Source organism: Peromyscus maniculatus, chromosome 19 (genome assembly GCF_049852395.1).
Source record: "Peromyscus maniculatus bairdii isolate BWxNUB_F1_BW_parent chromosome 19, HU_Pman_BW_mat_3.1, whole genome shotgun sequence".
Taxonomy (NCBI): domain Eukaryota; kingdom Metazoa; phylum Chordata; class Mammalia; order Rodentia; family Cricetidae; genus Peromyscus; species Peromyscus maniculatus.
In genome coordinates this window covers 21,538,183-21,563,015 of record NC_134870.1, presented here as the reverse complement: position 1 = coordinate 21,563,015, position 24,833 = coordinate 21,538,183, and the positions used below count along the sequence as shown (strand labels likewise).

Sequence of the window (24,833 nt, the reverse complement as noted above, 5' to 3'; positions counted from 1 at the left end):
CATTACTGTGAGTTCGAGGCCAGCGTGCTATCCAAGTTCCGAGCCCAACAGGGCTACACAGCAAGACCCTGTCACAAACACAACACAACACAAAACCAACAGCCAGGAGTGGTGGTGTGTACCTATAATCAGCATTTAGGAGGAAGCCTTAGAAGGACCACAAGTCTGAGACCAACCAGGGTTACTTAGGAAGACTGTCTCAAAATGACAACAAAATTTCTTTTCCTTTAGATTTCCACACACAGACTCGTTCTAAGAAACGCACAACAGACCATGTTAAGATCTGTACTGTTTTAGGCTTCTCTTTACTGCTCTGTAACTTCAGGTTGACTGTGTACACACTCTGTCACCTGTCTTTTATCAAAGGTGCATCTGCTACAATATTTCCAGAATTTGAACAAAATGTGTGTTTGTTACCTCGAGGTAAGTGGGAAGCTCCAATGTGAAGAGGGGGCCCAGGAGCATTGCTTCGGATAATGGACATCTGAACATTTGTAGTCATAATGTGATGCAGGTTACTGGGATGCCCCTGGAAGAAACGGGGTAGAATGCAATTTTCACAAGAGTGGTCTTAGCCATTATCTACAGAAATCAGTTTCCTTCAAATTGGGTCAGGGTTTCTCTAGACCCCTCCCCCTTTGCTGTTTTGGGGATTTCCAGGGCAAAAGCATATATGATTCAAGGGCTGTATGCTGATCTAACTCTTGAAGCAGGTCATTCCTTTTGGACAGTGAGTATCGTCTACAGCGATTCCACATTGAGCAGACCCAATTTCAACTGCCAGAAGTAAGTACCCCATGGGAAATGGGCTCTGAGATCACTTAGCTACTACCTTTTCATCTACTGCATTATAATAATTACCCTGCCAACAAGCATGTTAGGAGTGAGTATCCTTCAGCAGTCCCAACTAGTTACTAGATCCCAGGATCAGATCAGCCATCTGACTGTCTACTTGGAGTTACTCATCTCTGCAACATCACTCCTTCACACTTGTTTTCTTTTTCCTGTTAACAGGCTGATTCATCTCCTACTCTTATTTTATTTTTTTTTTTGGGGGGGGGCGGTTGTCCTCACTAGTAGTTCTGGTTGTCCTGGAACTCGCTCTGCAGACCAAGCTGGCCTTGAACTCACAGAGATCCATCTGCCTCTGTCTCCCAAGTGCTGGGATTAAAGGCGTGCACCACTATGCTCATCTTTCTATTTTTATTATTTATACAGATCTTTATATCCATTATTTACGTTATTGAAGATTTCTAAATACATGTCAGTTAGTACCCAAGAGATACTGCCTTTCCGTTCCCAGCTCACCCCTTGAGTCCTCCAGCACACGAGATGAGTACAACTCAGGTGCCGTTCCTAGATTTCTGAGATTACTTAGTAAGATGTTAAACCGAAAACAACAAAGGGCACCTTTTGTAATATCAATCTTCTTGAGAACACAAAGAATTTTGAGATTTAGTTTCTTCACAGATAAGCGTTATAATTCAATTTAGTACGTCAACTATACATAATAGAATTAAAATTTCAAGTTAAAACAAGAGTCTTCAACATAAATGTTCACAATGAGGCGGCTACCTGAGGGAACCTGCCAGCCCCAGATGCACATCTACTATCCTCCAAGAAAACCTCAGACACTCTCAACAACACTGCTGGGAGGTGTTCTCACTGTTCAGTACTGTTCCCTTCTAATCAAGCACATGGGGACCATACCTCCTCTAGGGCATGGACTGCTCCAGACTTACTTGTGATTTACAAGGAAGGTAGTGCCCAGCACAGTATACGCTCAGCAGACAGAGCCTACCTACTAAGCAGCCTGGGTTTCTCCGTGGGTATCAGAAACCATTTAATTATTTAGGATAGTGCCTAATGTATTCTTGGAGTTACACATATCATGATCAACAGCTTGGAACTGCAGTTAGAAAATAACAAATTAGGAAGAGAAATACCTGTTGTCCACTGATTGTTGCCACAGGAATGGCTGAAGCTTGAGGGATGCTGTTTTCCATAGTGACAGTAACCTGTCCTGGAACTTTCGGCGGAAGGGACATGGTAGAAGGGGGAGCAGGCGCAATGGGGCGGCTAGGCATGGTGGGCTTCGGGGGTGGCTGCAAACAGAAAACCACGAGACATGTCAACAGCTTTGCTCTTGTGATACATTTTACTTTAAAAGCACACCGATCCAATCTGGACAGCGGCCCACGAGATGAGACCTGTCAGCATCATAGCTTTTCTGCAGAACTAATGGCATTTTCACAGTACAGAGGAAGAAATGCACAAACAAGACTAAACATCTTACTCAGAGCCACACATAAAGTACAAAGCAGAACTGGGACTAAAGCCCAGATTTGTACTGCTCACACTCTATGCCTTGTCTTCTATATAATCCTGCCTCTCACTCTCAGAACTAAAACATTAACTTAAGTAACACACAGAGCCACATGCTCAGATACCTCCAACTACTAAAGCAAATCATGGAAAAGAGCACCAAGAGAAAACTCAGCATGTCTGCCCGGTGAAAAATTATCAACATCAATTTATGTAATAGTTAAGATACGGTGGAAGAAACCTGTAATCCCAGCAACTGGGAGGCAGAATCAAGACGACTGTCAGAAGTTTTAGGCTAGCTTGGTCTACAAGGGGAGTTAGCCTGGACTATAGCATAATACTGTGTTTTAAAACAATCAACCCCATAAAACAACAACATCAACAACCACGGGTAAGAAAAGGTCCTGTGATTCCAACTGCTCAGCACAGTCTAATCAGTGCAGCAGAGCAAATTACAGGACCAAATGACAGGGAAGATGAGTGACAGCCAAAAGAGAAAGGTTGGAGGGCACCCTAGGGCACAACCGCCGATTCTGTTAGCTTTACTACAGTGCCCGCCGCCACCGCCTTCAGCTGTGGTGCAGTGGGTCCTGAGACCGTTACCTTCATGAGTCCTTCTGAGGAAAAGAGTGGTACTGCTGGTGTCAGGTGTGCTGGCGGGGCTGTCACTGCAACAGGAGTGGCTGAAGCGACGGCATGGTGTGCAGGTAGCATCTGTACCTGCGGATAAGGCCTTACCACGACTGGCTCCTGCTTCTCTTCCCGGGGTGGCAGGGAGCTGCTAGCACCCACGTGCTCCCTGGCACCAACATCAGCCTCTCGGCCAGATTCATCGTTCACTAGTGAAGATGTTAAGATGGAAAAAGTATTATTATTACAATTTTCTAAGGTTAATCAACATAACACAGAGTAGCCCTTGCTGTTGAGGACTGAGTGACCAATTCCTCGTGATGCTTGTTTTCTTCATGGAGAAGAGGCCTTACTATTGCAGTCCAACAGGCCTCTAATTTGTGATTCTCTTGTCTTAGCCTACAGAGTGCTGGGGTTATATATATATAAAACCATTACCAATTCTCTTGGAAGGATTTCTACCTTTTGGGCTTTGTAGAGAGCTTTGCTACCTAGTCCTGGCTGACCTGGAACTCATTATGTACAGCCAGCTAACCCCATACTTGCAGCAATCCTTCTGCCTCCGCCTTCCCACTGCTGGGATTATGAGTGTGCCCCATGTCTAAGACATGACAGGCTTGCTCTCTTCCTTCCTTCCTTCCTCTCTTTAGTGTTTGTCTACATGTACACATGTGCCTGGTACTTGTGGAGGCCAGAAGAGGACATCAGATACTATGGAACTGGAGTTAAAGATGGCTGTGAGTCATCCCATGGCGCTGGGAATGGAATCAAACCCAGGAACTTGCAGAAGCAGCAAGTACACTCAACGGGTGAGCCATCTCTCCAGCCCCTTGTAAGCCTGTTTTGAGGGACAGTGGTACCAAGAGTCAGAACTCTGGGATGTAAGATTTCTTCTGAATATGAACACAGGGTCCTGACAGTTACTGAAAATAAGCTCAAATAGTAGCTGCAGAGAGAGCTCAGTGAGAAAACAAACCTCCTGCCAAGCATGACCTCCTAAGTTTGATCTCTAGAACCTACAGAGTGGAAGGAGAGAGGCAATACCTGACTTGCACACATGCATGCACAGACACACAAACAAAATTAAAACAAAAAACCTTCAAATATTTGAAAGTATACTATAGGGTATAGTACAACTTCATTTAAAATGACTTGCTTGTTTTGAGAGGATGTCTAATTTTGCAGCCCTAATGGGCCTCTACCTTGTGATCCTCCTGTCTCAGCCTAAGTATTGAAATTACAAGCATGCACCACCATGACTGGCAAAAATCTCAAAAACTCGGCATTAAAAGGATATGTTTAATCTTCAGTCTACAAGAGTGCCCTGCCTTCAAGATATGCTGGGGCAGCAATGGCACAAAGCTCGGGGGAGTAACCAACCACTATCTGATTTGAGTTAAAGCCCATTTCATGAGATGGAATCCATGCCCAACACTGCTTGGGTGGCCAAGAACCTGAGACTAGATAGGCCATGGTCCCAGAGGAAAACCAAATACTACTGTTCTGCTAAAGGAATACAGCAATAAAATGACTCCTAATGACATTCTGCTATACTCATAAATCAGTGCCTTCTCAGGCATCATCAGAGAAGCTTCCTCCTGCAGTAGATGGGAACAAATATAGAGACCCACAGCCAAACAATGTGCAGAGTGAGAGACCATGGAGCACTCTGTCCTAAATGGGATGAATCCATTAAATCCCTCCCCTCAAGGCTCAGGGAACCCTGCAGAAGAGGCAGAAAGAGTTAAGAGCCAGAAGGGATGGAGGACACCAAGGAATCAAGGCCTTCTAGACACAACAGGGCTGGTGCACATATGATCTCACAGAGTGTGGCACCATGCACGGGGCCTGCATGGGTCTGCACCAGATGAGGTCCTGTAGCTGAAAGAAGTAGACACATGCCCCCATCTCTACTGTAGAAGCTATTTTCAATTGATTGCCACTTGCAGATAAAAACGTAATTTTCTCCAAGGGAGTCTCACTGGGGAAACAAATCATGGCCAGCAGTAGATGACCAACACAAAATGAACTCAATGGCCTCTTTGGGGGCTCTTTGTCTTATAAAATTAAGCCAGGGCTTCCCCCACCCCCACTACTTCACAGGTCCTTTGTGCATGTACACATTACGTCTTCAGGTTGATTTTCATGGGATCCCTGGGTGTGAGAACTGGTGTCTCTGCATCTCTGTGCATTTCTTGTGCTTTGGCTTTGGCTCTTTCCCTGTCTGGTTGTTCTGTCATCTCCCCATTTGGTGCTGATTGATCTTATTATTATTCCTCAGATATCTCTTTGTTTTCTAGGTGTTTTCTAGAAGGGGTGTGGACCTGAATGGGAGGGGAGGTGGGGAGGAACTGGGAGGAGTAGGGGGAGGAAACTGTAATCAGAATAGTGTATGAAAAATATATATTTTCAATAAAAAGGGAAAAAAACTGAACTCTGAAGAATACTGGCATTGACAAACATGAATATTTTTTTACAAAAGCCTGTTAAATCTGTTTTTAAAAAATGCTCTATTAAATATAAATTTTTTCTGTTAACAAGATTGATAAATTCAATATTATACATCAAAGATAAATTTGATTTGTTAAAAAAAATGCTTAAGTCAGGATTATGAAGTAATTTCCTCCAAACAAACCTTTCCATCTTCAAAAGAAGCTCTTAAGACACAGGATATTCTAAGGGGAGGTGAAATATTCCACAGGCATCTTATCACACTCAGGAAGTACACAACTCAAATGCTTCAGAAGTCCCTCAAACTGTCGCGATCTACCCTGCCCCTCCTCCTCAAGCACACATGAGCTGTAAGGACTGCTGAGAGGCCCTTGGGAGCTAAGCAGCCTGAAACAGGCAGAGCGGCCAGGCTGCCTGCAAAGGACAGTCTCCAGCCTGTGGAACTGCTGGCAGGTTTGTGCAGGATGCTCCACTCTCCAGCTTCTGTGAGCTGTCATCCATGCTGGGGTGGGCTTTGGTGATACAGCTGTCTCTGAGTCATTTCTGCTCCTCTAAGTATCTTCTCACCTATATTTCTATAACTAACCCCAATAAAACTCATTGGTTCGCTGGGCAGTGGTGGTGCACACTTTTAATCCGAGCACTCAGGGAGGCAGGGGCAGGAGGATCTGTGAGTTCAAAGCCAGCTTAGAGAGTTCCAGGACAGCCAAGGCTACACAGAAAAACCCTGCCTCGAAAAACCAAAACCAACCAAACAAACAAACAAAAAAACCCCCACAAAAACAAAAAAGCCAACCAACTAACCAACCAACCAACCAAAAAACCAAAACTAAAACAATAAAAACAAAATAAAACCTCATTGGTACAAGGTGGACCTTGATGGTATTCTTACTTTGGCCTTCCAAAGATTCCCTAGGTGTGGTGAGTAGATGTTTATCCATGTCTCTGCAAGAACAATGTCACAAACTGAACTCACTCAACATACCAACACCCAGTAAAACCCCAAACACCACTGGCTCCAGACAACCTCCATTCAGCTCTACGGAAGTCATCATCCTACCCAAGATATCCATCATTCTACTTTCTAACTTGAGGTTAGTGCCAAACTGAGCGATAGCTCAGGGGGAAAAATACACCCGCCAAACCTACTTTCCTGCTTCTTTCTCTTACAGATATGACCGATGCATATTACTGCACATAGCCAGAAACATTTCATTCTCAGCATGCCACAGTGTGCCTGCCACTATGCGATTAAGCTACAAGATATCTATCTTACTGCTGAGACATTTAGGATAGTTTTCAAGCTTTGCTATTATAATATTCTACTGGCTATAAACCTACTACTGCCAATGTAATGAATAATTAGAACATATGGCAACTTTTGGGGGGCACATGGTATATGCACTCATCTGTTTCACACCCTCTGGAGGCCAAAGGTTGACAGTGGGTGTCTTCTACTTCCCTCCTCCTTATGTTTTGGCTACAGCCCCTGGGATCTGCCTGTCTCTGTGTCCCCCGCCCCCAAAATGGAGTTACAGAAATGTGTGTCCACCTACCCATCGTTTGACATGAGTGCGGGGAGTCTAAACTCAGGTCATGCCTGCACCCCAAATACTTTACACCAAGTCATCTCCTTAGCCCCAACTTACTACATCATTTGTAAAATGTTAGGTGAGATTCTACTGCAGGTTTTACAACTACTGTGTTACTTATGATTATTTTAGACTTTTCCAAAAGTCCTAATGAATTCTTCAGGAAATTGGTTCTGAAAGTATAAGAGCTAGATGAAGTGACTTTTATTTTCTTTTTGAAGGTTTTAAAAATTATTTTAAAATTATATGTGTAAGAGTGTGTGTGTGTGTGTGTCTGTGTCTGTGTGTATGTGCATGTTGAGTGTATGTGCCCTCAGAGTCCTGAAGAAGGTATCAGAGTCCCTGGAGCTGGAGTTAGTTACAGGTAATTGTGAGTCACCTGATATAGGTGCTGGGAACTCAACTAGATCCCCTACAAAAGTAGGAAGTATCCTTAACAGGCGCGTCATCTTTCCAGTTGTAATTTCTATTTTACACATAACTGACTTGATTCTCCAGAGCACTCAGAAATCTTACATTTGGGATTTATATAATCACTTGACTGAGTGATATACACAATAGTGCACTGGTTTTCACATGTGGGTTGAGACCCCTTTGGAAAACAGACATATACATTAGGATTCGTAACAGCAGCAAAATTACAGTTATGAAATAGCAACAAAATAACTTTATGGTTGGGGTCACCACAACATGGGAGCTGTATTAAAGGGTCGCAGCATTAGGAAGGCTGAGAACCACTGCAATAGTGTCTACTTGAAGATAACTCAATGACTTTTTATAGAAATTTCATCAGCACTCTTGCGAGCAGAATGGCGATGTAAAATGTTAACGTTTTACTTTCTAAAGGACTGTCAAGGCTGTTTCTAAAGCAGCTGTACCATTCTATGTTTCTGCCAGCAGCTCTGTGGGTTCCAGGCATTCTCCATCCTCACAAATCCTTGATATACTTACAGCCATTCTGGTGGAGAGTATGCATCTCATTAGGGCTTGAACTGGGATTGCCACAATGACCAGCAATGCTGAACAGTTTTGTTTTTTAATGACCATTTGTCTTTAGTGAAGTATATGTGCATCTCTTAATTAGTCAGCTTTACTGAGATATAATCTACAGATAAAATCCACTAATAATATATATAAAAATAAAAAAATTCACCAATTCTCTGTGTAAAACTTTCACCAAAGTCTGTAAAGCTGTAACCATCACTCAATCACTACACAGAAGCCTGACCATCACTGTTAACTAGTTCACTCCTGCTCCTCTGCTATCAGCTCTCTCTCCCTAGACATTACTGACTTGCTCTGTCATTACAGCTGTCACGTCCAGGATTCCACACACAGAATCATACAATGTGTGGTTCCAGGAGTCTGACTGCTTTTCCTTAGCACACTACACTGCAGGGAAATTCACGCACGCTCTTGTGTGCACATGCACTGATGCCGGGCTTTGGTAGTGAGAGAGAGCAGTCCAGCAAGCAGACATAGTACAACTTGCTTATCTAGTCACCATTTGACAAACCTTTGAATTTTCCGTTTTTGGCCATTAGGAACAAAAATTCCGTAAACTCCTGAGTATAAATCTTTGAATGAGCATACACTTTCACTTAACTTGGTTAAATACTGAAGGAATAAGATGGGTCAGTTGTGAGTTAGTATATGTTTAATTTTTTAAGATTCTGCCTGACCATTTTGTATCCTCACCCCTTCCCCCCATGCCAACACTCAGAGTTCTACTGCCTCAGTCATACCAGTCCACGGCATTCAGTCACTTCAACTTTAGTTATTCAAGCGGATCTATGCTAGCTTACTGTGCTTTTCATTTTTACTCTTCCGAGGATGAGAAATGATATGCATCTTTCCATGTACTTCTTTGGCACTCATCACTATTGTTGGCTATCTATTAAGTAGACAATAATTTTTTTTCTTACCCTTAAAAAGTTAAGCTTTTCCCTGTCTCGAAAAAACCAAAAAAAAAAAAAAAAAAAAAAAAAAAGTTAAGCTTTTTATCTTTTTATTACTCAGTTATAGGAATTCTTTCTACATTCAGGATATGAGTCATTATAGACACATTATTAAAAAATACCCTTATACCATTTGGGGGCATCCCACTTGATATTGTTAGTGATGTCTTTTGAAATGAAGTTATTTTTAATTTACATCAACTGTTTGTTACACTTTGTATTATTTTGTGACCTAAGAAATTTTTGCTTACTGAAAAGTTGCAAACTGTTTCTCCTATGTTTTCTTTTAGAAATTAAAAAGTTTACATTTAGATCAATGGTCTAAAGTAAATTAACTTTTATGTAAGAGGAAAGTAATGGTCAAGGTCTATTCTCCCCTATATTCTGGTATTTTGGGGCTAGCGAGATTAACTCTGAGGGTAAAATCACTTGCCATGTAAGTCTGATGCCCTGAGTTTGATCTCCAGGTTCCAGGGTAGAAAAAGAAAACACACCCTACAAAGTTGTTTTCTCCCTCCACACTGGTATGTTTATTCAAGTTCATTCCCCTATTAATCACACACTTTTGTTAAAGAACAAAACAAAACATACATCTGTTTGTCTATCTACCTACCTATGAATGACTTTCTATCTACCTATGAATGACTTTCTACCTACCTATGAACGACTTTCTTTTTACCTATGAATGACTTTCTATCTACCTATGAATCACTTTCTGGATAGTGTACTTTATTCACCTATATAATGCCAATACTACACCATCTTGATTAATGAAGTTTTGTAATAAGTTGTAAAGTAAGGTAATGATGATTTTCCTTTCTCTGGGGTCAAAATTGCTTTAGAAATCCTTAAACCCTTTGGATTTCCACACAAATTTTAGAGCCAGGTTGTCAAGATTCTACAAAAAAGTACACAAGGAGCTGGGCAGCAGTGGCACATGCCTTTAATCCCAGCACTCGGGAGGTAGAGTCAAGTGGATCTCTGTGAGTTCGAGGCCAGCCTGGTCTACAGAGCAAGATCCAGGACAGGCACTAAAACTACACAGAGAAACCCTGTCTCGAAAAACCAAAAAAAAAAAAAAAAAGAAAAAAAAGTACACAAGGGTGCTATTATGATATCTTTATATCATATATACGCACTTAGGGAAGAAACAATGGTGTCGAAAATGTTAAGTACTTCAATTTGTGACCATCAAGTTTTTCATGTATCTAGTTCTTCAATATTGCTCAGCAATGTCTCATGTCACTGTCTCAATGTGTTTGACTTCAGGTCTTAAATATATTTATGTTGAGACAGGGTCTCACTATGTGCTCATGGCTGGCCTGGAATTTGCTATGTAGATTAGGCTAGCCTCAAACTCACTGAGGTCTGCCTGTCTCAGCCTCCTGAGTAGTGGGATCAAAGGTATGTGTTACCTTACCCAGCCTTACATGTATTTTCTTAAATTTATCTTCTGCTGTTATTTTCGGTAGCTATTGTAAATGGACATTAACAACGAAAACCCACCTTGCGTCTACGCTGGGGAGATGGGTCAGTCACTATGTACGTGCTATGCAAGCCCAGCACCTGAGTGTGGAGGCCCAGTGCCCACAGAAGAGCTGAGCACGGTGGCACACACCTGTCACCCTGCACTTGGTGGGAGTGGGGGCTGCAGAGGTAGATCCCTGAAGGTCAGTGCCTGGCCAACCTAGCTAAATCCATGCGTTCCATGTTCAGTAAGGGACCCTGCCTCAAACACTAAAGATGGAGAGCGACCAAAGACACTTGACATGATTTTTGGCACACACATCCACACAAACACATAAACTACAGACACATGAAAAAATTGTCTATTGCCAGTATTCAGACATGTAATGAACTTTCACACATTGATCTTGTAGCCTATTATTTTACTAATGCCACTTATTCTGACAGTTTTAAAAAAAAGATTAAGATTTTCTATATATATATATGACCATATTGTTTATGATTGTTTACTTTCCTGGTTACCCAAACCAATTTGTTTCCTAGTTAAAAAAAAAAATTAAGAAAATGGACCATTTCCTAAACTTTCCCAAAGCCTATTTGGTCCAGGAAGACTGATTTTTAACAACTTTATTAAATTAGAATGTACTGATCATTTCCCACTAGGCTCTTTGGAAATTCATTTATCTGGTTCCTCCACACTTTTGGACTTATTTATTTTGGGGGAGGGGATGGGGTTGTTGAGGATCAAACCCAGAGATCTGAAACATTCAAGATAAGTCCTGTGCCACTGAGTTATATCCCCAACCATGTTTCTATTCATCTTCAACAGAATCTTGAAGCATTAGCTATTTCTACTTCTTTTTTTTTTGTTTGTTTTTTGTTTTTTGTTTTTTTGAGACAGGGTTTCTCTGTGTAGCTTTGTGCCTTTCCTGGATCTCGCTCTGTAGCCCAGGCTGGTCTCGAACTCACAAAGATCCGCCTGGCTCTGCCTCCCAAGTGCTGGGATTAAAGGCTTGCGCCACCACCGCCCGGCGCTATTTCTACTTCTTAACTTTAAACTTATACTTTAATTCCTGGCATGCCTAGGACCCCACATCATCTCTCATGAAACAGAGAAATATGTAACTACTTAGGTGAAAACCTCCTCTCTTCCTCCATCTTCCTCTTCTGTTGTGACTAGGGTCTCATGTAGTCCAGGATAGCCTCAGATACGCTATGCAGCCAGGGTTGGTCTTGAACTCCTGATCCTCTTTCCTCTACCTTCTAACAGTTGGGACTATAAGCATGGACCACTACATCCCATTTATGTGGTGCTAGGGATGGAGCCCAGAGCTTCCATCTGCTAGACAAGCACCCTGTCAAGAGTGCTACACTGACAGCTTCTGACAAAGAAAGAAACTGGGTGATGATCACGAAGCTACCAGATCATGCTGGACTGGTTAATCCCAGACTTAACATTTTTTGGAAAATAAATTTGATTTACTTAAAATAAAAGGAAAAATAAGACAACTTAATAGTCTTCTGAAATTTTTCATGAACAGTCTACCTATTAAGTTTTGAGCTGGGTCTTGAAATGTGTGGAGAGTACAGAAGCATGAGGGTGAACCATGAAAAACAGTCTAGGAAAGAAGCATTAGGCTTGATTAGCATCAAGCATCACACTGCAAAGCTCCAATGATGATCTGCCTTTCTTTTTTCCATAAGTACAGCTCTCATTTCTTTCCCTTCAAAAACCAATGTTCTTATCTTCAGCTCTTTAAATCACTGTAATGAACTTCTGCCAAAGGCAACAACATGTTGTCAGAACTGTTTCGGGGCAGGGGTTGTCTCACGGAGCCCATGGTCCTGGACCTGCTTTGCAGCCAAACTTCAGCTGCATTGCTTTAAACTGATAAGCTTTCTTCAACTACTCAAATGCTTAGACTACAGATGTGCATCACTATGCCTAACAAGAAAGAAAGCACTTTAGATGGCTCTACAAGAAGTTGCTGACTACACCTTGTGCTATCCATTATAGCAAGTATGTGCATACAAAGGTTCATGAAACACACAGAATCTGAAATGTAGTAGAAAATAAAGTCAGCAAAGACATCCAGAAAATGGTGTCTAAGATGAATCCTCAAGGAAGAACAACCAGCCAATACCGAACCTGGGAAGGAAGAAAGCCCTGAGCCATGGAAACGGGACATGTTATATGCAGAAAAATGAGTACATACTGTCCAATGGCAGGCAGAGAGCAGCTTAAAGTAACAACAACAAAAAAATCTGCAATTAAAAACAAAGTCAGCAGGAAGTAGTCAAAGCAAAAGAAACAAGCTCAAAATAGTAAGGCCCCAGCTCACTGGCAGATAAAATCAGCCAGGCCTGGTGAAACAAACTTGTGATCCCAGGACTCTCCTGAAGTAGGAGAGTCAAGAGTTTGAGGCCAGCCTGGGCTACATTATGAGTCAATGCTAGGGTTGGGAGAGGAAGAGGAAAGAGTAGCTAGAACACAATCAATCACAACCAAAGATGCCTCAGCCTTTGGCTTGAGCGATGAATGAACAACAGTAGCGTTTGCCGTAAAGAGTACAAGAACTGGATGGTGACCAAACAGACCAGGAAAAGGATTTCATTTCAGCTTGCAGTATTTGCTCGATACAGAGTGAAAACAACATCTGAAGATTGCTCACTAGCTTTGATGATTGTTAGAAGGCAGAAGTGGTTTGTCTGGTGCATTTAAGGATGTTCAGTACCTCTCAGCTGTGACAACCACAAATGTCTCTACACACAGTCAAATATTATTATAGGCAATATTGTTCACCAACGAATATCAACTAATCTACAGCACCGAAAGGATATATTACAAATAAAAACCCAAGTGCAAACATGTGAATATATACTTTTCAACCGTCTTTTCCAGGGTTGGGGAACAGCTCAGTCAATGAAGTACTTGTCAGCCTAGCCTGCTCAGAGCCCCAGACTCAGTGAGGGGACCCTGTATGAAAAAACAAGGTGAACAGTTCCTGGGGAAGCATATGTGAGGTTGACCTCTGGCCTTCAAACACACATGCATGAAGACAGACCCAGACACATGCTATCTACTTCTCTTTTCCTAGACCTTACGGTCCTAAGAAGTAAGGCTTCTGTCCCACTCACTGTTGGGCTCTCTAGTGGCACTATTACCATACCTATACCCTGAGAGTTAATAAAATGCTAACATACTAATACATTTAAAAATGATTCGTATAAGCATGATTTACTAAAGTTGTACACTTACCCCAGAAAATATAAATGACCAAAAAAAGAGGGAATATGCCTTATTTTAAAAGTGTATCAATACATCCTTTCCTCAAAGCCAGTAGACTAGTAGTTATGAGAAGGAATTTGCTAATTTGAAGTTAGTAACATTCTTAAAACTAAGCAATATGAAAGAAATGTAACACATCTCACCTGTGGCAACCTGGTTTATCAAGCCTGTGGAACCACTGTTTGCGATCTGTGAAGGTGCCTGGCTGAGCCCAGGGGAAGGGGTTCCCAACCGAGGAAACTGCTGAGAACTCATTTCCACCTGCAAAACAAGTCATTCCATTACTACCAGATTCCGAAATTAGAACCAACATTGAGAGATCAAAGCATCTTTAGTAATCACAACATCTCTCAGAAACACAAATACAGCTTCATTTTTCTAACCGTGAGTTATGATTAATAGTGCAGACATCTAATTGAGGACTCTTTATGTACTAAGGCTAAATTAATAATGACAGTCTTTATACAAGTGTTGGAGGATACTATAACCTTCCAAAAACACTTATGGATCGCTGTAGTAAAAAAAATAGATACTGAATGTTATATAGCCGCCAAATGCTAGTTATTACCATAACCATAGGCTATCTATGTAAAATTTTATGGGAAATAGCATGGCTCTTTTAAAGACTCAAGCCTCACACCAAGACAAACAGAACCGTAATTAGTATGTCATAATGCCCAGCCCCAAGAACGGATCGGAAATCTTACATTAAGACCCGATGTTTGCGGAATCCTCAAACGCTTTTCCGTCAAGGCCTCCATTTAAGGATTTCCTTTCTTCCTCATCACGGACAACCCCCCCAAAGCGAGACACGGGTAGGATTAGAGCCCTTTTCCACAGTCTCTAAAATCGTCTTCCACTTTTTCCTTTGGAGTCAGGCTTCGCCGATCTCCCCTCTACCCCAGTTAGCCCCATTCCTCCTCCGAGATCCTAGGACACACGCTTCCAGACACTCTGAGTGTCGAGGCTCTGTCTCCCCGGGAAAATGTCCTACGGAGCCCTCTCGTCAAGATAAGCAGTGTGCCTTTTTATCTGTGGCCTCCACGAAGGGCTCGAGGGGCTCCGCAGACACAGAGGGAACGCGATTCGGAACGCGTCCCCGGCCCGCCTCAGTTCAGCCCGCCCGCCACACTCACCCCCACGGCCAGCCGCCGCTCCGCTCCCAGTCCTCTTACCACCCAACCTACCCCTGCCTCCCCCGCCCGCCCATTGGCCGGACGCGGGGCGCGTCACTGGACCCGGCACCAATCCGCAGCTGCCTGCGCGTTCTGGGCCCGCCCCACCCTCCCGCCGGCCGCCAGCCAATGAGGCGCCGGTCTCGCTGGGGGCGGGGAGCAGCCTGAACCCCTCGGCTGGGCCAATGGAAGGGAAAGCGAGGCGATCCCCGGCAAGAAGGGCGGGGATCCGGGAGGCCCCGCCCCGGCAGGGGTCTGAAAGCGGCGGGCGCAGGGCCCGGATGTGGAGAGTCACTTTAAACTGCTCCAGCAGCCAAACTCCCTAGGCCGTCCTCCCTCCCGCGGACTTCCCGACCGAGGCCCGCGTCCGCCACGCCCCCGTGCCCGGGGCTGCCCACCCCTCGGGGGTTCTCGCCCTTCCTCGCACCGAGCAACCGGGGCCCTGCCGCCGACTCCACAGCTCTGCCTCCAGCTCGCTAGAGCGCTGGAAGCAGGGCTGCAAGAGCTGTGTACGGCTCTGTCCTTCCCCGGGGACGAGCACCGGGACTGGCCATGCAGTCCCGCCCCCTCGACTCCTCCCCGCCCTCCCGGCTCGCGTTCCGCCATTACCTGGGCGCGGCCACGCCGCCTCTAGCTTGCTCCTGTGCGCTCTCCGTCTGTGAGTCTACTGTCCTCGGGCTTCGGACCCGCAGCCACCGCCGGGCCGATAGCACTCTGTCCCCCACCCCTCACTCCAGCGCCGCTGCTTCCGCCGCCGTAACGAGACCTTCGCTCACTGGCTGCGACAAACCCCGCCCCTCTCCCTGACAGCCACTCCTGGCCTGAAGAGAGCGGGAAGGCCGTCGGGCACGCCTCTCGGGCCCGCGGAGGCCCCTGGGAAGTGTAGTCCCCTGTCCTGGGAGGGCGGGGCCTGGGGGGGACCCGACGCGGGCTTCCCACTCCATTGCAGTCCAGTCTGAAGACTGTTATGTCATTTCTTTTGGCGACTGAAAAGATAAAGGTATTCCATGCTTTCGCCTCAGCGGGAAAGCACTGGGTTGCATTTTACCCCGGAGGTGGAGGCGGTGCAACGCGCAAAAAGTAAAGGAGGATTGTGGCTGCCCCAGGAACCCGCGGGATCCACCTTCTGCCCTCCTCCCCTCGCCGCGTGTAGGGATCCTGGGATCACTGGAGGGACTAAGCCCCGCAGGAGCCGAGCACCCTCCTGGTTTGGGTTTAGTGCACACAGTTGGAGAAGGCAGCTCCGCTTTTGATTAAGTCTTCCGGATTGCGAAGAGAGGGGTGGGGTGTTGTTTTGCTTGTGGTGAAAGTTTATAGAGTTTATGCCCTTGCCAGAGATGCTGCTATAAAATTTTTGTCTGCTAGGAGATTACGAACTCCTCTTCCCAGAAGGTCATTTAGAACTAGAGTTTTGTGATTTGTTAGACAATAAATGGAGATCATAATCGATTATTTCTGTCACAAATGGCTATGAGCCAACCTCCTGGCTACCAGAGTCTCAAAAGTGCCTCTCTTCATACTATTTTACTTTTTCATGTCATTATTTAACTCTCTGGCTTCTAAGAGCAACTGACATTCTTCAGCCTGCTCTCTATTTAGGTGGTCTCTGACCGCATACCTTTTGTTAATATTTTTGGCATAGGTGTTCACTAAATTGGCCAGACTGGCCCTGAACTTCATCTGTAGCCCTTCAGGCCTTGAACTTGATTCCTCCTGCCTCGTTCTCCAGAGTAACTGGAACTGCAGGCTTGTACGTGTCTACATCTTGTTGAGTTCTGCCACAGTCTCAAACTGCTGCTTTGAGTTATTAATACCTACTGAAGGAGCGGATGAGGTGGTTAGCAAGGTGCTTGTACACGAAATGAATATGTAATAAAAGTAAAACGCCATTCAAAGGCTGAGAGATGGTTGGTGGTTAAGAATGTGTGTTCTTGCAGAGGCCTCAGGTTCAGTTCCTAGCACCCAAGTTAGGCTCTTAGAATCACACATGTTTGTACAGGTGCATGCCCACACCACCAAGGGATGCTGCCTGGATACAGTATGCATATGAATAGGCATTCCTGTGCCACCACCTGAAATCCTGGAACATGGCATACATATGAGGAGGCATGCCCATACTGTGACATGATGATGCAGAACATGGAATGTGTATGAACAGATATGCCAGCATGATAGCACTGAGACATGGCTTTTGTGTGTACACGCATGCCCATGCCACTACAGGATAGCACTGAGACATGGCTTTTGTGTGTACACACATACCCATGCCACTACAGGATAGCACTGAGCAACCCCATGTCTGTGAACAGGAATGCCCATGTGGACATGAGATGGTACTGGGATATGGCATGTGTGTGCACAGGCATGCCTATACTTCCATGGCAGTGGTGCTGGGACAGCATACATGTGAATAGGCATGCTCACACCATGATGTAACAATGCCAGGACACAGAACATGTGTGAACAGACGTGTCTGATGATGTTACAGGGACATGGCAATTGTGTGAACAGGTCTGTATAGCCACACTGCCATGTGATGGCACTTGGTCACAGCTTGTGTGTGAACACTTATGCCCATGCCATCACAGGATGGCACTGGGAAACCACATGCATGTGAACAGGCATGCACACATCACCACAGGATTGTGCTGGGGCTTCATGTCATGTGTGTAAACAGTTGTGCCTACAATGCCAAGGGATGGTGCTGAGAAACAACATGTGTGTGAGCAGGCATGCCAACACCACCACATGACAGCACTGTAACATGGCTGGTGCTCCTGGGTTCTATAAGAAAGCATGCTGAGCAAGCCATGGGGAGCAAGTCAGTAAGCAGCACCCCCCCATGACCTCTGCATCAGCTCCTGCCTTCAGGTTCCTGCCCTGCTTGAGTTCCTGCCCTGACTTCTTTAATAATGAACAGCAGTGTTGAAGTGTAAGACAAATAAATCCTTTTCTCCCCAACGTGCTTCTTTTGGTCATGGTATTCAGTTGCAGCAATAGAAACCTGAACTAATACACTGATGTCCTGTAATAGAAGTGGTCAGAAAAGACCATACTAGAAAAGAGCATTAACGAGAATGTTCTAGTATTTGCACATCAGGATATTGTGGCCACTCGTGCAGAAGTAGAGCAGTGCACATGGATGTGCTAGTATTGGTGTGTCCATATATTTACTAGTACATCAGAACACATGGACATTCATTGACATCAGTCTACACTGGCTTACCAGTAGAACAGCACACATGAAATACAAGTGAAGGTGCATTCATAGATTCAGTATTATAGGAGTGATCATGAATGTTGTCTGTCATAAAGCAGCAAACATGTATGTCTGTGTATAGCCTTACATGTATGTAGTATTATTGAAGTGTAAACGAATGTAATAATACAGCAGGACTCATGGATATATGATACCAGCACTCATGGAAACATTAGAAAGGAGCACACAAAAATATACTAGTACATGACTACATTTGAATGTACTAGTAAGCAGCTCACAGGTATCTATTACAAAAGCACCACACAATGGTACCTTTGCAAATTCTGATGCACTTCAATTGAAGCATAAATGATGTGCATTTACACCAAAGCATATAAATGTACAACTTTCCACATGTCTAAACCAGAGCAGCAAAGCAACTGTTGGAGGAGTAAAGCTGTGCGCTGATGTGGACAAGTGCACAGGGCAATGGAAGTAAAGGCACAGCAGCAAAAATGCTTGTGTGCGGGCGGTGGTGGCGCACGCCTTTAATCCCAGCACTTGGGAGCCAGAGGCAGGTGGATCTCTGTGAGTTCGAGGCCAGCCTGATCTACAAAGTGAGTTCCAGGAAAGGCACAAAGCTACACAGAGAAACCCTGTTTTGAAAAACCAAAAACAAACAAACAAACAAACAAACATTCATTACTTATTTGGGTGGTGGTGGCTCATGCCTTTAATCCTAGCACTCGGGAGGCAGAGACAGGTGGATCTCTGTGAGTTCGAGGCCAGCCTGATCTACAAAGTGAGTTCCAGGAAAGGCACAAAGCTACACAGAGAAACCCTGTTTTGAAAAACCAAAAACAAACAAACAAACAAACAAACATTCATTACTTATTTGGGTGGTGGTGGCTCATGCCTTTAATCCCAGCACTCGGGAGCCAGAGGCAGGTGGATCTCTGTGAATTCGAGGCCAGCCTGATCTACAAAGTGAGTTCCAGGAAAGGCACAAAGCTACACAGAGAAACCCTGTTTTGAAAAACCAAAAACAAACAAACAAACAAACAAACATTCATTACTTATTTGGGTGGTGGTGGCTCATGCCTTTAATCCTAGCACTTGGGAGGCAGAGACAGGTGGATCTCTGTGAGTTCGAGGCCAGCCTGGTCCACAGAGTGAGCTGTGGGAAAACAGAGTGGGAAAACCCTGTCTCGGAAAAAAAAAAAAATCATATTGGGGTTGGGGGTTTAGCTCAGTGGTAGAGCGCTTGCCTAGCAAGTGCAAGGTCCTGGGTTTGGTCCTCAGCTCTGGGGGGGGGGGTTGTGCTACTAGTGTAACACACAAAGATGTGCTGGAACAGCAGTCATCACAGACTGACTAGAAGTTGGCACACATAATAATATTATTATAGCAGTGCACCTAGATATTGAAGTACTAGTGCAAAAGAGGCACAAGGTATACTGTGTGCACACACTTAGTGTTTGTATATATTTACTAGTATATCACAAGACATGGATGATCATGAACAGTAGTTTACACAAGTGTACTAGTGTTGGAACACACATGGAAATACTAGTTAGAGACTTTCACCTGAACTCAATATTACAGGAGTGATGATGATGATGAGGAGGAGCGGGAGGAGGGGGAAGAGAAGGAGCCGAGGAGGGAGAGAGAGATAGGGAGAAAGGGGAGAGAGGGAGGGAGGGAGGGAGAGAGAGAGAGAGAGAGAGAGAGAGAGAGAGAGAGAGAGAAGGAGGAGGAGGAGGAGGAGGAGGAGGAGGAGGAGGAGGAGGAAGAAGAAGAAGAAGAAGAAGAAGAAGAAGAAGAAGAAGAAGAAGAAGAAGAAGAAGAAGAAGAAAACAATGACAAGGAAGAGGGGGAGAGAGATAGGGAGAAAGTGGAGAGAAAGAAAGAGTGGGGAGAGGGGGGAGGAGGAGGAAGAATAAAAGAGTGTGGGGAGCCAGAGATGAGAAAGATGGACGAGAGACAGAGAGAAGAGGAAGAGAGACTAGAAAGAGGGTAAATGGAGAGGAATGAGAGTGTGGTATAAGATACAGAGAGGAGAGTTAGGGGGAGAGAAAGAGACGGGAGAAAGAATGAGATAGGAGAGAGGGGAGAGAGAGAGAGAGAGAGAGAGAGAGAGAGAGAGAGAGAGAGAGAGAAGATTTAGAGTAGAGAGTGAGAGAGAAAGTAGAGAGGTAGAGGAGAGGAGACAGAGAGACCATGACAAGAGATTGATGATAGACATAAGAACAAGAAGAGAAAAGAGTGAGATGAGAGATAGATGAGAGAACACACAGAGAAGTGAGAGTAAGATGGAGGAGAGAGGGAATGGAGTGGAGATAGGGGAGAAAGAGGTAGAAAAGAGAGAGAGGAGAAAGGGGGAGATGGGAGAAAAGACAGCAAGAAAATAGAGAGAGCAGGGTGAGAGAAGAGAGGAGAGAGACAAAGAGGAGAGTCAGGACAGGGAGAAGATAACAGGGAAGAAAGAGAAGAAAGAGGGAAAAGACAGTAGAAAGAGGTACTAAGAGAGATAGATGAGAAAAAGACAGGAGATAGGATAGGTAAGAGAGAGGAGAGATAGAGAGGGGAATGAGAGCGAGAGAAAGGAGAGAGGAGAAAAGGGGGGAGTGTGAGACAGAAAAGAATGAGAGACAAGAGAGAAATGGAGGGGAAATAGAGAGAGAAAGCAGAGAGACAGAAAACAGAGGAGAGTGAGGAGAAAGGAGAGAGAGGAGAGAGAGAGAACAGCCAGGCGGTGGTGGCGCACGCCTTTAATCCCAGCACTCAGGAGGCAGAGCCAGGATCTCTGTGAGTTTGAGGCCAGCCTGGTCTACAGAGCGAGATCCAGGACAGGCACCAAAACTACACAGAGAAACTCTGTCTCAAAAAAAAAATGAAAGAAAAGAAGAGAGAGAACAGCAAGAGGAGAAACACAATGTAGAGAATGAAAATGATAGAGAACATGAAGAGAGAATGAGGAGGGAGGGAGGGAGGGAGGGAGGGAGGGAGGGAGAGAGAGAGAGAGAGAGAGAGAGAGAGAGAGAGAGAGAGAGAGAGAGAGAGAGAGAGAGAGAGATGAAGTTGTCTCTGCAACCACCATGGTCAGCAGAATAATGACCTGCAGAGGCAAGAAGGCAATTCGATTCAACTCAAATAAGTAGCCAGTGTTGGTTCAAACTTCAAGAGTCTAACCCAGAGTGGTTTATTTTAGGCATACTTAAGTACAACACAATTTGGTAAAAATGTTTCTGGTGATAATTAACTCAATCCTGCATGCACAACAAAGCATACATTAATCTCCTTGAGGAACAAAGTAAGCTAAACAAATCAAAGACTGCTCAAAACTGTAAAGTCCATGGATTGGTTCTATAGATTAACTGAGAAAAATGTTTATGATAAGGGTCTGGGGGAGGATCCAGTGTGGTCTCCAGCCCCATAGATAACACAAATGACTAGGCTATTAACCATGTCTGCTCCCTGCCTTCTGGGTCTATAACTGGTTATGCATTCTTTCCTTTGAAGGAACAACTCCTGTGTGTTTAATATTCCAGGTTCTCTTAGTGTTTATCTGTGATCACGAAGACCTCTGTGCCTCCTACAGAGAAAGAGGAGAGAAAGGAGACAGAAAGGAGGGGAGGAGGAGAGAAGAGAGTGAGAGAGGGGAGAAAATTGAGAGAGAAAGAGACAGAGAGGGGAGAGACAAGAAAGGGAGGAGACAGAAAAGAGAAAAAAGAGAGGAGAGAAAAGAAGGAGCAGAGAGGGGAGATGAAGAAGAGAGGGAAGGGAGGGAGAGGCAGGAATGAGACAGAGAAGAGAGAATTGAGAGGGAGATGCAGGGAATAGATAGAAAGAGGATAGAAAGTGATGAGAGAGAAAGAGAGAGATAGGACAGAAAGAGAAGATTGAGAAAGCGAGAGGAAAGAGAGATTGGAGAGAGAGGAGAGAGAGACAGATGACTGAGAGTTGAAGATGGGAGAAAATATGGAGAGAGGTGAGAGAGGAATGCGAGAGGAGTGAGATAGGACACAGAGGAAAGAGAAGAAGAAGAAGTGATACAGGCAAAGGAGAGAGACGGGGTAGTGAGGAGAGAGAAGAGAGTCGAAAGGGGAGATACAGGGGGAGAGACAGAGGAGAGAACGTGGAGAGACAGAAAGATGAGAGATAGAGATAGTTGAAAGATACAAAGGATAGAGCAGGAGTAATGAGAGACAGTAGAGAGAGATAATGTAGAGAGTGGGGAGAGAGATGATGATGAAGATGAAGATAGATAGATAGATAGATAGATAGATAGATAGATAGATAGATAGATAGATAGATAGATAGATAGAAAAATAGAGACGGACACACAGTCACACAGACACAGACACAGAGAGGAGCTAGGCACATGTGACATTTTAGGCATTATTGTAAGAGTACAGACACTGGATTTTGATTTGGAGTAGGAAAGGCAAGATGGTGCATGGGTGAGATGCATATTCTGAACCCTCAATCAGGCAAAGGGAGGGAGAGAGTAAGAGGAGAGACTAGACAGAGTTGAGAGAGAGACACAGCGGAGAGAGAGGAAAGAGAAAGGGATATATCTATCTATCTATATCTATATCTATATCTATATCTATATCTATATCTATATCTATATCTATCTAACTATCTATCTATCTCAGAGGAGGAGAGGTGGGGGTGGGGTGGGGGGTAGGAGGGGTGGGGAGAGATAAGAGGGTGATGAGAAAGGTAAAACCAACTCAGCTAGAACCCCTTCCACCTACAAGAGTGCCCTGCAAGACACACCGCGCAATAGTGGCATAAAGTTTGTGAGAATAGCCAACCAACATCTAAGTTAAGGCCCTCTCCATGAGGTGGAACCCATGCCCAACTCGGCGTGGGTGGCCAAGAACCTGAGACTAGATAGTCCAGAGACAATGGGGGAACCAAATACCACTGCTCTCTAAAGGAACCCAGCAATCCAATGACTCCTAATGACATCTGCTGTCCTCATAGATCACCGCCCTGCTCAGCCCTCATCAGAGAAGCTTCCTCCTGCAGGAGCTGAGACAAAGAGAGAGACCCACAGCCAGACAACATGCAGAGAGTGAGAGACCTTGGAATACTCAGCCCTAAAAGGGATGAACCCACCAAATTCCTCCTCTCAGGGCTCAGGGAACTCTGTGGAAGAGGAGACAGAAAGAGTGGAAGAGCCAGAGGGGACGGAGGACACTGAGGCATCAAGGCCTTCTAGACTCAACACACGAACTCACAGAGACTGTCGGCATGCACAGGGCCTGCTCGGGTCTGCACCAGATGGGCCCTGAGCTGAGAGGAGAAGTGGACACGCGCCCTTCCTCTCCCCCTCTCTCTTGGTTCTCTGTCTTCTCTTTTCTCTGTACCTTGCCCCTCTCTCCATCTCTCTCCTTCCTCTACTATTTCCTTCCTCTCTCACCTCCTCAATCCCTGTCTCATTGACTCCTCCCCCATTCTCTCTTCTCTCACACTCTCCTGCCTTTCTCCTCTCTTCTCCCTAAACCCTCTTGCTTCTACCTTGCTATCTCTCCCCAATTTATCTCTTTTCTGCCCCTGCTGACTTTCTGCGTTGCGACTTTTTGTCTCGCCTCTCTCCACCCACTCCCTCATCTCCTCTTTCCTTTCTCCCCATATATACCTTTCTCTCTGCTACTCCCCATCTCTCAGTCCCTCTCTCTATTATCTCTCTCTTTTCTCTCTCATGTCCCCTCCCCTCATTCTCTCTTCTCCCCCTCTTCCTCTTTCTCCTTCCTCTCTCTCCTCTCTCCCATTTGTTCCTCTGTTCCATCTATCTACTCTCTCTCCCTCTTTCTCTTTCCCCTCTGTCTCCATTCTTTCTTCCCTCTCTCAGCTCTTCTAGCATTCTCTCCTCTCTGTGCTCTTCCTCTTCAGTGTTCTCATCACTCTGCAACTTCTGCCTCTCTCTCCTCTTTCTCTATCCCTCTCTCCTCTCCTCTCTCTCCCCTCCTTCACTCTCCATTATCTGTCATTCTTTCCTCTCACTCACCCCATCCACTCTCGTCTCTCTCCTCAATCTCTCACTTTCTGTCCTCTCTCCTCTTTCCTCACTCACTCTCCCTTCTTTATCCTCTCCTTTCTCTCTCCTCTTCATTCTCATCTCCCTTTCTTCCTTCTCCTCTTCTGTTTGTCTCCCTTGTCTCTCTCTCATCTCTCCCAACTCTCTCTCCTCACAGTGCCTCTCACTCTTTCCCACATTCCATTTCTCTCTCCATTCTTTCCCACCCTCCTCTTTCCTCCAGTTGCCCCCTGCCATCTCTTCCCCCCTCTCATCCTGTCTTCTCTATTCAGCCTCTCCCCTTCCTCATCAACTCTCCTCTCTCAGAGCCCTCTCTTCTTGTTCTTCCCCTTTGCCCTTCCCTCCTCCCTCTCTTCTGTCCTTTCTCCTCTGTCCTGTTTCTCCTTTAACTCTTCCCTCTCCTTTCTCTTTCTCATTCTCTCCTCTCTCAGTCATTCACTTTTTGCTCATCTCGCCCTCTTTCCTCCCTCACGCATTTCTCCTTGCCCTCCCTTCTTTTTTCTCTCTCTCCACAATATCTTTCTGCTCTTTCTCCTCGCTCACTCTCTCATTTCTTCCCACTCTTTCTCTCTTCTCACTGTCCTCTCCTCTCTTCTTTCCTCCTCACATCTCACTTTCTTTCCTCTCTCCTTCCTTTCTGTCACACTCTCTCCTCCCCATCTCTTCTCTCCCTGCTCTTCATATAAATATACAAG

General features: G+C 44.9%; 1 protein-coding gene across 16 annotated transcripts in view; it reads right to left on the bottom strand.

Annotated features, from left to right (window-relative positions):
- Positions 1-24,833, bottom strand: part of Sap130 (Sin3A associated protein 130) — a 97,392-nt gene that overhangs the window by 56,768 nt on the left and 15,791 nt on the right. For 4 of the 16 annotated variants that reach the window (XM_042263972.2, XM_042263974.2, XM_042263973.2 and 1 more), the window contains exons 2-5: positions 13,856-13,973; positions 2,929-3,164; positions 1,947-2,105; positions 418-529 (exon numbers count right to left, since the gene is read on the bottom strand). In XM_042263972.2, coding sequence (XP_042119906.1) covers positions 418-529; positions 1,947-2,105; positions 2,929-3,164; positions 13,856-13,973 — 625 coding nt within the window. Of the gene's footprint in view, positions 1-417; positions 530-1,946; positions 2,106-2,928; positions 3,165-13,855; positions 13,974-14,419; positions 14,943-15,496; positions 15,835-24,833 lie in introns of those variants that run through there. The other 12 variants (XM_076554867.1, XM_076554863.1, XM_076554869.1 and 9 more) reach the window with 10 other exon arrangements.